Source organism: Camarhynchus parvulus, chromosome 4, assembly GCF_901933205.1.
Source record: "Camarhynchus parvulus chromosome 4, STF_HiC, whole genome shotgun sequence".
NCBI classification, from domain to species: Eukaryota; Metazoa; Chordata; class Aves; order Passeriformes; family Thraupidae; genus Camarhynchus; species Camarhynchus parvulus.
Genome location: NC_044574.1, coordinates 27,044,718 through 27,059,519, shown reverse-complemented (window position 1 = coordinate 27,059,519; position 14,802 = coordinate 27,044,718). Strand labels below are relative to the sequence as shown.

Here is a 14,802-nt window from a genome sequence, read left to right as displayed (position 1 = left end):
TACTCAGAGCATTAGGGAACATTTAAGAGTCTAATAGCACTATTCTTAGTTTTCCCCTATTCCTATTTCCCCCTATTTTGGAACCTAAGCTTTGATGAACATAACATACAGTATCATAAAATACATTCAAGAGACAAATAGAGGGAGAAGCAGATTTCAGATCTCTTAAAACAAAATCCTGTGTTAATCATGACAGTAAGGACAAGCTATCTTCTTGAGAGCAGACTCAGAACTCTAAAGCACTGACTCACATGGATAAGATTCTCTCATCTTCCATGCTGTGACTTATCAGATTACTCAACAAGAGAAGCTCAGGATCCCTAATTCTACGAATACCTGTCTTCATGTAATCTGTCATTTTTGTAGTTCATTCCATTGGCCTTAAAATTATTTCACTTTGACATGCACCACAGTATTAAGTGTCTGAGCACTTTGACCTAATTAATCACATACAGGCTCATATCTGGAAGATAAACAAGTCATGGGGGTGTACAAGGTAGAAGAAATACAGCTTTTTGAATTGCTGATTTACAAACATTAAATCCAGGCTTTTCTCCATCACATCAACCACAACATTTGCATAGATTTCTACCCTATTAAAAAAACTAATTTAATACTTAGGCCCAAGACTAATTTTACTTTTGGGATAACTGGTTATCTGGTTGTAACAGGAAAGCAGTACTACAGAAACAGAAGAGAAGTGTAGGTGTTTATACAGTGGAAATACGGCACTAGTTTAACTCTTAAGAAAGTGTACGGGTCCATGAAAAGGCAGATTCATTATTAGTGGTTCATCAGAATCTAAAGTTAACTATAAGACATTTAATTAAACTGGTTTATTTCAGATATTTGTACAGCTGCAAAGAAATTGTATTACGAAGAAATACATCTGGAAGTCTTGGCTTCAGCATCGTAGGAGGTTATGAAGAACATACTGGGAACAAACCATTCTTTATCAAATCCATTGTTGGGGGAACACCAGCATATAATGACGGCAGAATTAGGTAATTATTACTAGCTAAAAAAACTAGCATTTATGTAAGTTCTTCTGGTTAACCTGTGGGAGTTTTTAAAAAACATGTTTTCATTAAGGCAGTGGCAGGGACGGGGGGAAGGACTCACTGATACAGAAGTAACTCTGGGAGATATGGAAACAGGACACAAGTATCCTGAAGTTTAACAGATCTGCTTTCATAGCAGAATGTTTTTAGATATCTAGCAATCTACTAGAATGTGAGTAAGTTAAAAGAAGAGTCAATTTGATCTCTGGGGTGGAACAAAGCATGCCAGCACAGAGATTTCCCACATCTCCAGTTCTAAACACCCCAACCAAACACCTTCCCTGCAAACACCAATACACTTGAAGAGAGTAAATGCACAATCATGGCACAAACTTACATCAATTAACAAGGCTTAAAAGATACAGTTGTTCGGAACACAGATCATTCTAGTATCTAAAGAGGGCCTACAAGAAAGCTAGAAAGGGACTTTTTACAAGGGTATGCAGTGCTAGGACAAGGGACAATGGCTTTAAACTGAAATACAGTAGTTTTAGACCAGATATTAAAAAGAAATTATTTAATGTGAGGGTGGTGAGACACTGGAACACGTTGCCCAGAATTGTGGATGCCTCCTCCTCCTTATTCAGTGACAGGCTGGCTGGGACTTTGAGCAACCTGGTCTAGTAGAAGGTGTCCCTGGCCAGAGCAAGGATTGGAACTGGATTATCTTTGAATTCCCTTCAACTGAAGCCCTTCTATCATTCTGTGATGATAAATTACCAGAATGAATGTCAGAAGAACTATATCATGTTTTCTTTCAAATATGTTGAATTAATTATAAATTTGTAAGAAACCCAAACAAGTGAAGCATTTTCACCTGCTTTATCCCCTTATTCATGAACAGTAGTTAGCCAGAGAAGGAGCCATAATACTCATTTCTACCCCTTGCCCCAGCTTAAAGGATGTGCTTTAGCATTTGAAAACACTTAAGATAAGAGGTCACCTTGTTTAATTGTTGTCTTGAATTTATTTTTTTCAGATGCGGTGACATCCTCATTGCTGTCAATGGCAGGAACACATCAGGAATGATGCATTCCTGCTTGGCAAGGATGCTCAAAGAACTAAAAGGAAAAATTACTCTCACAATTGTGTCCTGGCCTGGCACATTTTTATAAAACAAGTCTTCATGGAGAGTGTGACAAGTATCTTAACATGGGGAAAACATTTTAAAAAAAGGAACACCACTCTTTGCTTTTTTGGGGAGTAAAGTATGTATTTATAAAGAAAAGGTTTGTGAAATTTCAACCTGCATGTCAAGAAAAGTCAAGTTTAGGCAAAGCAGTGACACCCATCAGAAAATCACTTCAGAGTGATCCAAGCTACAGACTTAAGTCCTTCCTTCCCTGTGTTCTTAAGGGTTTTTTGTTGTTTTTTTATACATACCTATGTATCTATTTAATGCATTATAATAATAATAATGAAATTTAAGGAGCAACAGCTTCTGCTCACCCACTTTATTTTGTTTTACAAAAAGAAAACCTTGAATAACTTATGGAGGTATTTCTTGCAATTTTTCTAGTTGCAATAATCAGGTGAAGGTTTTTATCCAACACATTAATAGCACTTTGATTATGTGTACCTTTTCATGGTCAGCATGAAGCTGGTATTTTCAAGACTTTCAAGTACTGTTTGTTAGTCTGTAAAACTGTGAATGAAATTTCTAAAAGAATTAAAAATAATTGTAACTGAGTACTGGTACAGACATTATTTTCATTCAAAACCAAATTACCTCGTTTCCCTGGTTTGTTCTGATTAATACTATTAAATCTGGGATTTTTATATAAAATATTGCTTTTAAGGAAATACACTGCACCTTGCTAATGCCATCAAGTAAGTCTTTTGAATAGCAGTAAAATTTTTGTGGGACTGCCTTATCAATCACACTTGATACTGTTCTGCATGAAGTAAATCTGAAAGTGATGATGGTCTGATGTGTCTTGTAAAACAGTCCTTTGTCTTTCTCTGCAAATTACTCATGTTCCACAGTCTTGTTTTTATCTCACAAGCTTGCAGTGGGAAGAGGATATGTTTGTTAATCTTTATCATGTTAAGGGCAGCTGTTCCCCTAGAACAAAGACTAAAATGAACTCTCTCTTAAGCCACTGAAAAGCAGCAGGGACGATTATCCAGCTTAATTCATCTTTATGCACCCACACAAACCAGACATAATTACCACGTGTATCATCACCATGCTCAGTGTTCCATTCAACTACGAACAATCGGCACCTTTCCCACTTTCCCTAGTTTTTTTTTTGCTTCACGTTATTACAAGGCTTTTGAAGAGCCTGCAGTTCCTGTGTGTCCCTGTAGTAAAGAATGACCTTTCCAAATAAGTCTCCAAAAGCTATGCTAAACCCACACTGTTCCAGATGTTGGGTATATAATAAAATGAATGCACACTGTTTCTAAAGTCAGTAGAAGAATGACCTTCCCGTTGGCTTATGAAAAAAGGAGACAATTTAATACAAAGAATTTAAGCCCTACTTATATTGTAAGAGCATAAGCCTCTAGATGTAAGATGTTTTTTCACTGTTTCTTAAAAGACAAAGTCAGTCCAAGAATCTTAACATGAAAAATTCGTTCTTTTATTTTCAAAAAAAAACCAAAGTAACCTTTGATTTCAAACTAACAGAACAAGATTAAGAGCAAATTATTATAATTCCCAGAAAAATAACAAGATTTATAGTAATCTATTTCTGGCACTAATATATATGCAAGTAGGCAAAAAAAATCACACAAGCCTATTCCACAGGGGCAGCTTCAGTGTTTTCCTGTTCAGGAGCAGGTTCACCACTGGCTTCTTTTCCTTCTTTGCTTCTTTTGGACTTCTTGTGTTTGTGCCTTCTGTGGCTATCCCCTTCTTCACTGTCGTGACGACGTCTGCTGTTACTAAATAGAGAGAAAACATGCCTCAAACACTTGACACTTCAGGCCCTATTTCATTACAAAGGACCAAAAAAACAGCTTCTGCATTCATATTTGAAAACTGGCATCTGCTCCCAACTCAGAGTTTTTGGATGTCAGTGCAGAACTGAATTTTTCCTGGAATGGAACATACATCTATCCATCCTGTACTTTTTGGGGGAAAAATAGAATTTTTAACATATAACATTTGTAACCCATGTTCTAATAGCAAGACTTTTAACAATGTCATGCACCTACTGGCATTCCTTAATAATTTCACATTCTTGTTGACCCATTTTCTGGACTTAACTTTTATTTCTAACTTAAAATGGATCAGGTAGAACAATTTCTATCAAGTGACTATGAGGATTATTTTACTCACTGAGAAAGACTTTTGAGTTGTTCTGTTCATGCTGCTGAATGTCAGCTTCATTCCATCCCTTTCTGACTCACCATTTTTACCCTTCTTTCCCCAGTGTCCTAATTTCTGTTCACATACTGACTGTCACTCAATATGAGGTTGCCCAGGGTCAGTATTGCTTCTTGTCTGTCCATGTTTTATACGGCAGACTTGCTCCAAGTAGCACATTCAAGTGTTTACAGTCTTTCCACAAAACTCCTGTTTGTTTGGGGTTCTTTGAAAAGTTTACTTTTTTTTTCCTTTGTTTTAAACTGGGCAAGTCTTTCATATCCTATTAAAAAAAGAGAAATCAAACCTTCGAGATGACTTGTGTCGAGTCTCTTCTTTCTCTCTGTGCCTCCTGTCTCTGTGTCTGTCTTCTTTCTCTCTGCTTGTCCTATGGCGGTCGTAGCCCCTCTCTGCATAGTCTCTGTATCTGTAGCGTTCTTCATCACTGATTCAGAAAGAAGAGATTTTTCAGGACAGTAAGACCAAGGAGTATAACAATAACAAGCTAAATGTCAAGAAAATCTCAATATTGGAAAATCTTAATATTGCTTCTAGTATCTACATGAGTTCCAGTGCTTAAAGGACAATAAAATTCTTCATGTTATACGCTAGACTTGTGCAGTCAATGCAGTTTTGAAAGGAAGTTGTTCATTAAAAATGAAAGAAAAAAGACTACAACAGTGCCCCATTAAGTTTATATAGGAGTTACCAAGCTGTTAGCTTGAACCTGTATCTAATTGTGAAGGAAATACAATCCTACATAAACTTCAGTAATGTTTTCGGATCAGTGTTTGAAACATTCAACACTTATCAGCACACTTTTGGACTATATTACAATTTGGGTAAATTAAAATTAGATTTTGGTACAGTTATCTATTTCCTTACACTCGCTTCAAGAAAAGGAAACACAAAGTACAACGAGTGAAATATACTAAATGTTTTGGGCTGCTTTTGAAATTAATTTTTCTCCAGTGCTAGTGCTGTCTCTACTTCTCTCTTGGATTGCCATGAAATGCTGCCCTGCCACAATGTTGGTAAAAACCCCTAAATATCACAGGTTAGACAAGAATTCAAAGGCTTTACTTAAAAACATATTTTCATATTTTGACTTGATGAAAAGGGCAGTTCTAAGAGTTTACTGAAATCTAAAAAAAAACCCAAGAAAACCCCACTGTCCATTGTTAGCCAACACAAGTCAAACACTACATTAGCATAGCTTAAAAAGGCATGATCATTTCCTCATTTTTCTACTAAGAAAATCCTACCCAGCATAATTTAAGCGTGCAACTTCAATACAAATAACCTTAGTGTAATTATTAATACATCATATGAAGTCTTCTCTAACCACAGCTTGGGAGATCCCCACCAAGTACTAAAGAAAGGCACAATGTAGCCAGTCTTTCTAAAGCAGTAAAATCAGTAACAATGTAGATACTGTTGATCTAATGACAGGCAAGTGTTTCTTGTCTCTGCCAACATATACCATGTAAGAAAGTATCTTCCTCAGGTACCTGCAGCTGCAGAACAGATCAGACAGATCACACAGGGAGAACAGCTTCAACCCTAAAGAGATTTCTCATGTCCTGGAGCAGTGAGAACTGAGATCAACCCCATTTTATCTGCCACAGCTTGGATCCTCTGGCCATTTCCCAAGTGAGGATATTACATTAATGATTATTACAACTACGCATAAAAATTCAGTGAGAAGGGGGAACACCTGAAGCAACAGCACTAGTCTTTTTATGAAAACCTGTATGATTACATCATTAAGCAAATGTCAGAAATTAGTAATTTAAGACACTGTAGAGAAACATTAGCCACTCAGTAGAAAATTCTGCTTTTTTGAGGGACATGAAAAATATTCACACATCAAAACCAGGAAAACTGCAGCTACAACTACTGAACTCAAAATTATGATTTGCCACTGAGTAATATAACTTCATTGACTTTACAATGCATTTATAACATCAGATCTGAGAGTAATCTGATCGAATCGTGAAAAGCACATTTGTGATCAAATGGCACAAAAACTGAGGTTGGAAGGCATGAGTGGAGGCCATCAGGACCAAACTCCAGCTAAAGCAGGGCCATCAGGACTAGCTGACCAGTTCCACGTCCAGATAGCTTCAAGGTATCTCCATGGATAGAGACTCCCCAGCCTCTCTGTGCAACTGCAGCTTCCTCCCGTATTTCATATTGCTTCACAAAACTAATATTTTGCTGATCAGTATCTAATTAAAAAGTTAAAACTTGAATGCCTACCACTAACTTCTGATAAGCTTGCCATGAGAAACAGGATGGCTTCTTGTAGACTTACAGCTTGGTTTCAAAGAGATACAAAGCCCTTAATGGTAACTCACACTCTGCATTTGTTCCATTACTAGAGTGTTATTTAAAATACTCTAGAAAAGGTTAAAAATATTACTGATACTCCCTTTTAAACCTTATTTTGGCAAACTATTAAAGAACCATGACAGCTTGTAAGTGTGTCTGATGAAAATAAACAACTTCTCTAAGTAAAGCAAAAAATCAGTTTGCCAAGACCAGTGTATTGGGAGCTTTCAGGAACACTCTAATGCTGCTCAATGCTTTTGACCTTTATTGCACACTGATTGTGGAGTCTTGTTCAGTTTGTTGACCACCAGGACACCAAATCCTGTAAAGCTGCAATCCAGCCAGGCACACTCTCATCTGCTCTTCTCCATGAGATTATTAAATTCCAGGAACTTAGAAACACAGTTGCTGGGGTTTGTTTTTCTGGTTTTTTTTTTTTAATTTTTCAAATTGCTGAGGAAGAACCACAATACAGTAACAGATCAATCAAATTCCAATGTCTACATTTTTAGTGGTAACTAATTGACTTGAAACTACCAAAATAAAAACAAAACAACAAAACCCCAAACAAACAAAGTCCCAACCTTTGCAGAAGGGAAACAATCCAAAAATAATGGATCTTCTCAAGGGGACAGAGTGAGATGCATTGTAAAAATGCACACTTTTCTCTGAGGATAGCAGGGTAAAAGCAGAACAGAATATAAAGACAGCTGAAAGTTCATTTTTAAACCACATTTTGGTTATAATAGAATAAAAATAATCCTATTTTCCTATAATTTTAAGAAATGTTGTAACAAAACCACACACTATTCATCTGGAAAATAACTGCTAAAAGCATTGAAATCCGTAATTTCTGAGCAGTAAAATGATAACCTGATGCTTACTACAAACTCCACCAAAGTACCACTTGATCAAAGTTTAAACAAAGGGAATATAAATAAAAGCTATGAATGTGTGCAGTCTTTAAAATAGTTCATGTTCTCTTCCTCACAGTTCCATTCATTTTATTTTCATAAGTGCACAGAATTGAAACTAAACCTTCTTAAGAAATATTATATCTGCATGTTCTTTCTTAAGCCTCTCACACCTCTTCTGTGACTCCCAAACCAACTTATCCTAGTTAAGGGCCTCCCATTTTCTTATACAGCCATGTGGCAACAGCTTTGCTACAGATGGTGGATAATTTAGTCACATAAAAAAGTCGAGGCCTGCTCTTCCCCCTCCTTTACAGATAACTCTGGCAGCAGCACAGAGATTTCTTGAGGCCTGGAAGCTATTAAGGTTCATTTCAAGCACCCTTGAATGACCAGGGCTCTTTCTGGCTTTCAATCAAGCTGTCTGAGAAACAGATGTTTAGATAGGTCTTCAGCCCTCATAAACGACCCTAGATTGAAGCACATGCCCACAGGAGAGGACATCACCGCACCAGCATACATGGAAAATCCCCCAGCCTGCACCCAGTTTGGGTCTTCAGCTGACAATCATCATGCAAAAATGTCATCTCTCAACCGCAGAAATGTTGACTCTCAGCGCTCTCCCTTTGGCTTAAAACCATTAGTAAAAACAATCTGCCTAATCGCTAACATATATATTCTGCAAAAATTTAAACTTAACAATGAACACTGAGAAAAGCATCAGATATTTACCCCAAAAAGCTTAGCATATAACAAGCAGAGGAAATTTAGAAAAATCTGGCTAACCAACAGACCTCTGTTCTATGGAGTCATAGTGAGCTCAACATTAAATGCTTTGTGCTTGAGCACATGAACCACAGAACAGTTGCAGCTTTTTTTTAAAAAGCAATTAGAAAGCTGAATAAATTTATCTGACATGATTTTCATCATCTAAATCAAAATTAAAGTTCTTGACCTTGAAATAATAGTTTTAAACAAGAGAGGAGAGATTATTATCCAGCCATTTTTAACAACCATATTAATAATTTTAGGAGGTATTTATTACCATTAATTAAGGTCAAACGTTGCAACACATTGCTCTTAGTACCAAACTGGCAACTAAAATTAATCTATAGTACTTCTATAGATTTTTCTGTAGATTTTTTCTAAACCTACTGATGTCAAAAAGAGATGAATATTTCAGATATTCTCAAGACTTAAATCACCTTTAACCTGTAAAGCACTATGACCAATTTGGATGTATACTGTCCTTTTTTTCCTGCTTCTGTTTTACATGTGGAAATTTAGAATTACAGTTTCCAAGAGAAAAGGGCAAAGGTGAGTAAGCCACACCACCCAGCTCTTTGGAACATGCAGCAGAACACTAAAGTTGAACTTTGAAGTATCCTGTTAACAGAGACAAGGGTTTTGAGCAGAGTTCCAGCATGTTTAGGACACTGCACTGACCTGTTGAACGCACTTGAAGACGGACTGTGATCTCGGTCCCTTTCCCTGTCTCTGGTACGGTCCCGATCTCTGTCTCGGTCCCGGTCCCGGTCGCGATCCCGATCTCGGGATCTCTCCCTCTCACGTTCCCTATCCTTCTCTCTTCGTGCATAGTAATCCCACTGTTTGCTGGTGTCCAGAAGACTAGACCACGAAGGTGCAGAACCTGCAGGGTGTGGAAAGGTGACTAAAGAAAGAGATGTAGTTATTAGAAAGAATAAAATCAAATATCATATGGAAACTAATGCGTGAAAACACATTTGTCAGTTTCCTCCAATTACATTTTTTAATCTTCCCCTTTCACTTAATGCTAAGCAAACACTGAATTTTTTCCATGATTATTACAAAAACTTCTGGCACTCATTTAAATACTTCTTATGAGGATGTACAAAACCATATCTCAAAGACTGTCTAAACACTTTTGGGGGAAAAAAAAATTGTGCAAATACTTGCTCAAAGAATCTGATTCTATGTGGTCAAATGGCTTTATTTTTGGAGAACAACAAAACAAAAACAATTGGAAAACAGAACTGCCTTTGAAACTCAAGTGCTCTGAAAATATAGTTCAGAAAAAGGACACTTCCAACCTTGTAGTTAAATGCTATTATTTTTATCTCTTGTACTTTAAAATCATTGTATTTAAAATACAATGTTAGCTATGAAGTTGTCATTCACTAATTTATATTCTATACTATGCTTTGTCATACTTTTCTGATTACAGATGTAAAAGAAGCTTAGGAAATAAATTCACTCTAGGGAGAAGAAATAATGCTCCCACTTGTGCTCTGTAAGATAACATTTATGAATACTCAGCACAAACACTAATACCACTAAAATGTAACCGTTTAAGAAAATCAAGCATAGTCTTAATCTAGAAGTGACATGTTAAGATGTTAAGAAGGAAGTCTTAACACTATCTCCCGACCTTTTTTAGATAGCTAGCAATGGGGAGAAGGAATGCTTCTCCACTGCTTTTTGCCAACTTCAGTGTAATACAGAACTGCTGTATTTAATGCCCCAATTGTTCTGTCCTGCCCTCCCTTGCCAGAAGTCCCATGAACGCATCCTGTAAAGGAAAAACAAGGGCTGAGTATTTAGCTGGAAACAGCACTCTCTAGCGGACTTACAGTACTGAGGACTTCTCCCTTTCTGCTTATCTGCCTTGCTAGCTTTCCTAACTTTCAATAAATCGTTTGTTTTGAGCTCCACTTCATCATCTATAACACGAGAACAATATTTACTTGACTTCATGGTGTCACAAAGAGATTAACAGTACAATTAACATAAATATCTACTGAACAATGTAAAGTGCGTTACTGGTGCTGTATTTAATACTGTTGGGTTATAAAACCAGTGGCTTCTGCTGACAGCTATGTTCAGACTGCCTTGCCTGTAACGTCTGGGTATGCCTGCCCCAGAAAGCTTTGGCAGAAGCTTAAGAGAGCAGTTTGCCAAGCATCCAGAGGAGGAATACAAAAGACCTTTAGAGCAGGCAGTGGAGCACGAAAAAACACTTCATTGTTAAAATACATTTTCAATGAAAAGTATTATAATTCCTTAAAAAAGCATTTATACAAGGTTTTGCCTCTAATAAAATGCTTGACACTGTTTAACTTCAGGTCTACAAGCAAAATGAAGGGTTAACAGATAAAAATGTCCTAATACAATATTATGCTGCTCATTTGCTGCCAAGACCTGAAATTCGTTGAAGGAAAGCAGCCAGAAATAGCAAAAAAAACAGCTGGACTTAAAAGACTGCTAATTTCCTTGATTTGCCACTATGTCAACAACACATGTATGGTACATGAGACACTTGCTGTCAGTGAATTCTGATCTAAAGTTTATACTTAAACTTAACTTTAAATGTATACTACAAACCAATTATTAATGGTAGTACAAACTTTTACAATAAATTTTGGGATACTCCATCATGTCTTGAGTAACTCTCATCAGACAGAAGTATTTCTCCCCAGTAACATGAGATAAAACAGTAATTTGACACACTACACATTTTTATATCTAGATTTTCACCAGGAATTATTCACAACACACAAGAAGCTTACTTTCTAGTATGAACTGGTGTTCTGCTTTTACTACATTGAATGAAATAATTTGTCACTTCTACATGGATTATTCATTTGTCATATTTCTACATGGATTATTCCAATAATTTCTACAAGAAGGAAGACACCTCAAAAACTCTGATTTTAACTCTGATTTTATTTTTAAAACAGGAAGAGAGCTTTGAATAATTACTAGTTTTGGAGACATGAGCCCAGTTTTGGAGATACTTTAAAAACTTAAAGCTTCACGGCATAAAGCAAACTATATAATACTTCTTGCTTGTGCCTCAAAAAATACTGACTCTTAAACTGTTTCTGTAATGCTAAATGCCTTGCAAGTTCCTAAGATTTAAAGAACATTTAGAGCACAGACCAGAGAACTACTTGAGGAAAAAGCAAACAAGCATATGATAGAAGGCACTTCAGTGGCTGATTACAGGCAGCTCAAGCAAAGCCAAAGATGTGATGGCAGACGTAGCACTGAATTGTGAAAGGATTTAAGGGCAAGTGGACTAAACCACATTGATGTGGTGGAAGAGCACAAAAACAAAACAGACATTCTTGAAGTTATAAGTTATTAATTTACTATGTAACCTTCCTAAAGGGTCTGCAATGGGAAACCCAACTGACAGCAAGAGAAGATACACCAAAGCATGAGCTGAGGAATTTGAATAGGCAGAAGGGCTAGTACCTCAGTCAAGACTGGTACTTTTTGCAATGTGTTCCATTTGCACATCCTCCCCTGCAATTTTGACAAAGCTAGGAAATGCACAGACTGTCAAAGAAGACAACAGGTTGGAGATTCAGTGCTATCATCCAAAGCAACTATTAAATAAATATACTTAGTGACTGTAAGTTGCAGTGATATCTGTACCCTGCTCTGCTGTGGAGCTCTCAATGTCCCCAAGTTCTGATTCACAGAGAGCACTGCTAAACATTGACCAGTGATCACACGGCACTACAGGGACTGTGACAGTATGATGTTGACTAGGAAAACATTTTTCACTAAGAGATAAGCAACAGTGATAAAATGCCACTGGGTCTCTACAGATTGAAAAATCCCTATGACACAGACAGCTTTGAGACAGACAATTGCTTTGTGCAGCAAATATGAAAGCTTTTGCTGCAATAGAGATACAAGATACACTGGAAGCACATGGGGAAGATAGGAGTGGACTGTGCTCCTTGGTCTCCATAATCATATAAAGGCAAACAATATTTTAATCCTGCTGAAGAAGTTAAAATTCAGTGCTGGCAAGATCAAGGTAACAGTCATCCTTTAGGACTGGTGCTGCAACAACACAAGCATGCCATCATCTCTAAAGGTCAACATGAAACTTCGAAATATTCTTATGTCCCTGACAATATTTGACAGAATAGAAAATTCTAACAAAGAGACACCAAAGTGAAAAACATTCTACACTGGAGACTATGTAATAGATGCCACATACATACATTAGTATGTGTTAGTAAGACTGCTTTCCTTATGATACTCAGCATGTACTCAGTTGTACATCTCAGGTTTTACCTTTTTGCTAAAACACAATTAAATTACTGCTAAAAAAGAAGTCTGTGTAAAGCTGATATTTATGAATTCTTGTCCAAGAATTCTTGAAAACACACCAAGCTTCCAATGCATGAAAGCAAACATTTGATAACTGATGAGGATCCTTACAATGTCAAAAGTACTACTTGTTACTCTATGAACTGCTACAACTTCAAGAAATTGCGAGCCATTACAAAATGTCACTTGGTATATCCATGCTCAAAACTTCAGAACATTTGGGAAAGAGATTTGCTGAATATTTGATCTATGCTGAACATCACACATCTCAGAAATGGACTAAACTTCCCCTACAATTTCTCCTCTCACCAGCTAGAGCTCAAAGGAACAAGGAGCAAGGCAACAGAATTCAACTGAAACAAAAGGCACCAGGCATGGGGCAGGACGGCAGATGTGCTGAAGGTAGAGGGTAGTGACTGTCAATATGCAAGGTCCTGCACTAGGGTGAGGGCAGTCTTCAATGTCAGTACAAACTGGTGATGAACGGATTCAAAGCAACCCTGCAGAGAAGGGCTTGGGGATACTGGTGGGCAAAAATTAAACATGAGCCAGCAGTGTGACTTTGCAGCCCAGGAAGCCATTTGTATCCTGGCTGCATCAAAAGGAAGAGTGGCCAGCAGGTTTGTGAGAGGTGGTTCTTGGGACTCCAGTACAGCAAAGATACGTTATAGCAGGTCCAGAGGAGGCCCACAAAAAATTTTCAGAGAGCTGGAACATCTCTCCTATGTTGTTCAGGTTGTTCATCCTGGAGGAGAAAAGGCTCTAGGCACACCTTATTGTGGCTTTTCAATACTGCAAAAGGATTTATAAGAAATAAAGATGGAGAGAGACCTTTTGCCAGGGTCTGTAGTGACAGGACAAGGGGCTAAGGTTTTACTCTGAAAAATGGTAGGTTTAGATTGGACATAAGAGAGAAATTTTTTATGATGATGGAGGCAGGGCACAGGTTGCCCAGAGAAGTTGTGGATGCCCAACCATTACAAGTGTTCAAGACCAGGCTGGACAGGACTTTGTGCAAACTCATCTAGTGAAAGGTATTCTGGCCCATGGCAGGGAGGCTTGAGATAGACAATCTTTGATGATTCCTTCTAACCCAAATAATTTTATAAATCTATCTACTTTATCTTCTTTATTTTCTCCTTTGGGTCAAGAAGTTATGTAACAGTTCTAAACTCAGCATACATTCTGTGGATGCCCATTTGGTGGCACATGATGAAGCTTTTATTTTAGTTCATTCTTATTTCACTTTTACTGAAAAAAACCCACAAAGTCAAGTTTTCCAACATCAGATTTTTTTTCCCGTAACAGTAATTAAAAAAAAAAGAAAAAAAATAAAGACAGACTTTGCAACAGTATAGCTGAAGGTTATAGTGTCTTAGACAAATGGTTTTTCAAAGGAGAGGTACATCATCAGGATTTCTGAATGATTGCTCTTAGTAATTAAAATTCTGATGATATGTCAACAGTACTTGTTCTCCTGTTTTAAATCCTTGAAAAATTCTCCCTGAGAATTGCAGCCCATATTATGGTATATGATGCTTCAAAATCACAGTTCTGCAAAAGCAGCAGCAAAAGATAATAAGGAAAACAATAGTATTTACCAATAGTTGAAATTCGCAACAGTATGTATCTATTTACAATGGTCAGCAACGAGCTTTCATAATGAAATACTGACAGGACCTGTTTAGTCTTCTAGCTAAAATCCTCATAACTGTATCAAACAATTTGGTATCACACTGGTCAAAATTTCCAAAGCCAGCAAGCTTGCTTACTTACCACTGCCATATGAAAATGCACGAACAGGACGACCATCATAGCCAGAAGAATGTCCACTGTGGAACATACATGCAAAACCAGTTTCAGCATGCTAAAGATACATATTGAAACTCAGCTTTAGCAACAAAGCTACCTCCTTCAATAAACAGCTACATATTTATAATATACATATATTATATACAATATATACAATCAGAAGCAGCACTCATTCACAGCAACTGTCAGTACAAAGTAATAAATTTACTTAAGTGCACATATTATGTATTAAGTTAGGACTTTTTCTCACTTAAAT

At 37.0% G+C, this 14,802-nt stretch overlaps 2 protein-coding genes across 3 annotated transcripts in view; one reads left to right on the top strand and one right to left on the bottom strand.

The window, feature by feature from the left end:
* Nucleotides 1-2,749, top strand: part of LNX1 (ligand of numb-protein X 1) — an 81,068-nt gene extending 78,319 nt beyond the window's left edge. The window contains exons 11-12 of the mRNA XM_030946848.1: nucleotides 846-1,004; nucleotides 2,041-2,749. Of these exons, the coding sequence (XP_030802708.1) occupies nucleotides 846-1,004; nucleotides 2,041-2,176 (295 nt within the window). The 3' untranslated portion in view covers nucleotides 2,177-2,749. The remainder of the gene's footprint in view (nucleotides 1-845; nucleotides 1,005-2,040) is intronic.
* A 591-nt stretch (nucleotides 2,750-3,340) lies between these two features.
* The window catches only part of FIP1L1 (factor interacting with PAPOLA and CPSF1), a 37,686-nt gene continuing 26,224 nt past the window's right edge, over nucleotides 3,341-14,802 (bottom strand). For both annotated transcript variants that reach the window (XM_030946851.1, XM_030946852.1), the window contains 4 exons: nucleotides 14,511-14,566; nucleotides 9,069-9,294; nucleotides 4,682-4,819; nucleotides 3,341-3,950 (listed from right to left, as the gene is read on the bottom strand). In XM_030946851.1, the coding sequence (XP_030802711.1) occupies nucleotides 3,803-3,950; nucleotides 4,682-4,819; nucleotides 9,069-9,294; nucleotides 14,511-14,566 (568 nt within the window). In that variant the 3' untranslated portion in view covers nucleotides 3,341-3,802. The remainder of the gene's footprint in view (nucleotides 3,951-4,681; nucleotides 4,820-9,068; nucleotides 9,295-14,510; nucleotides 14,567-14,802) is intronic.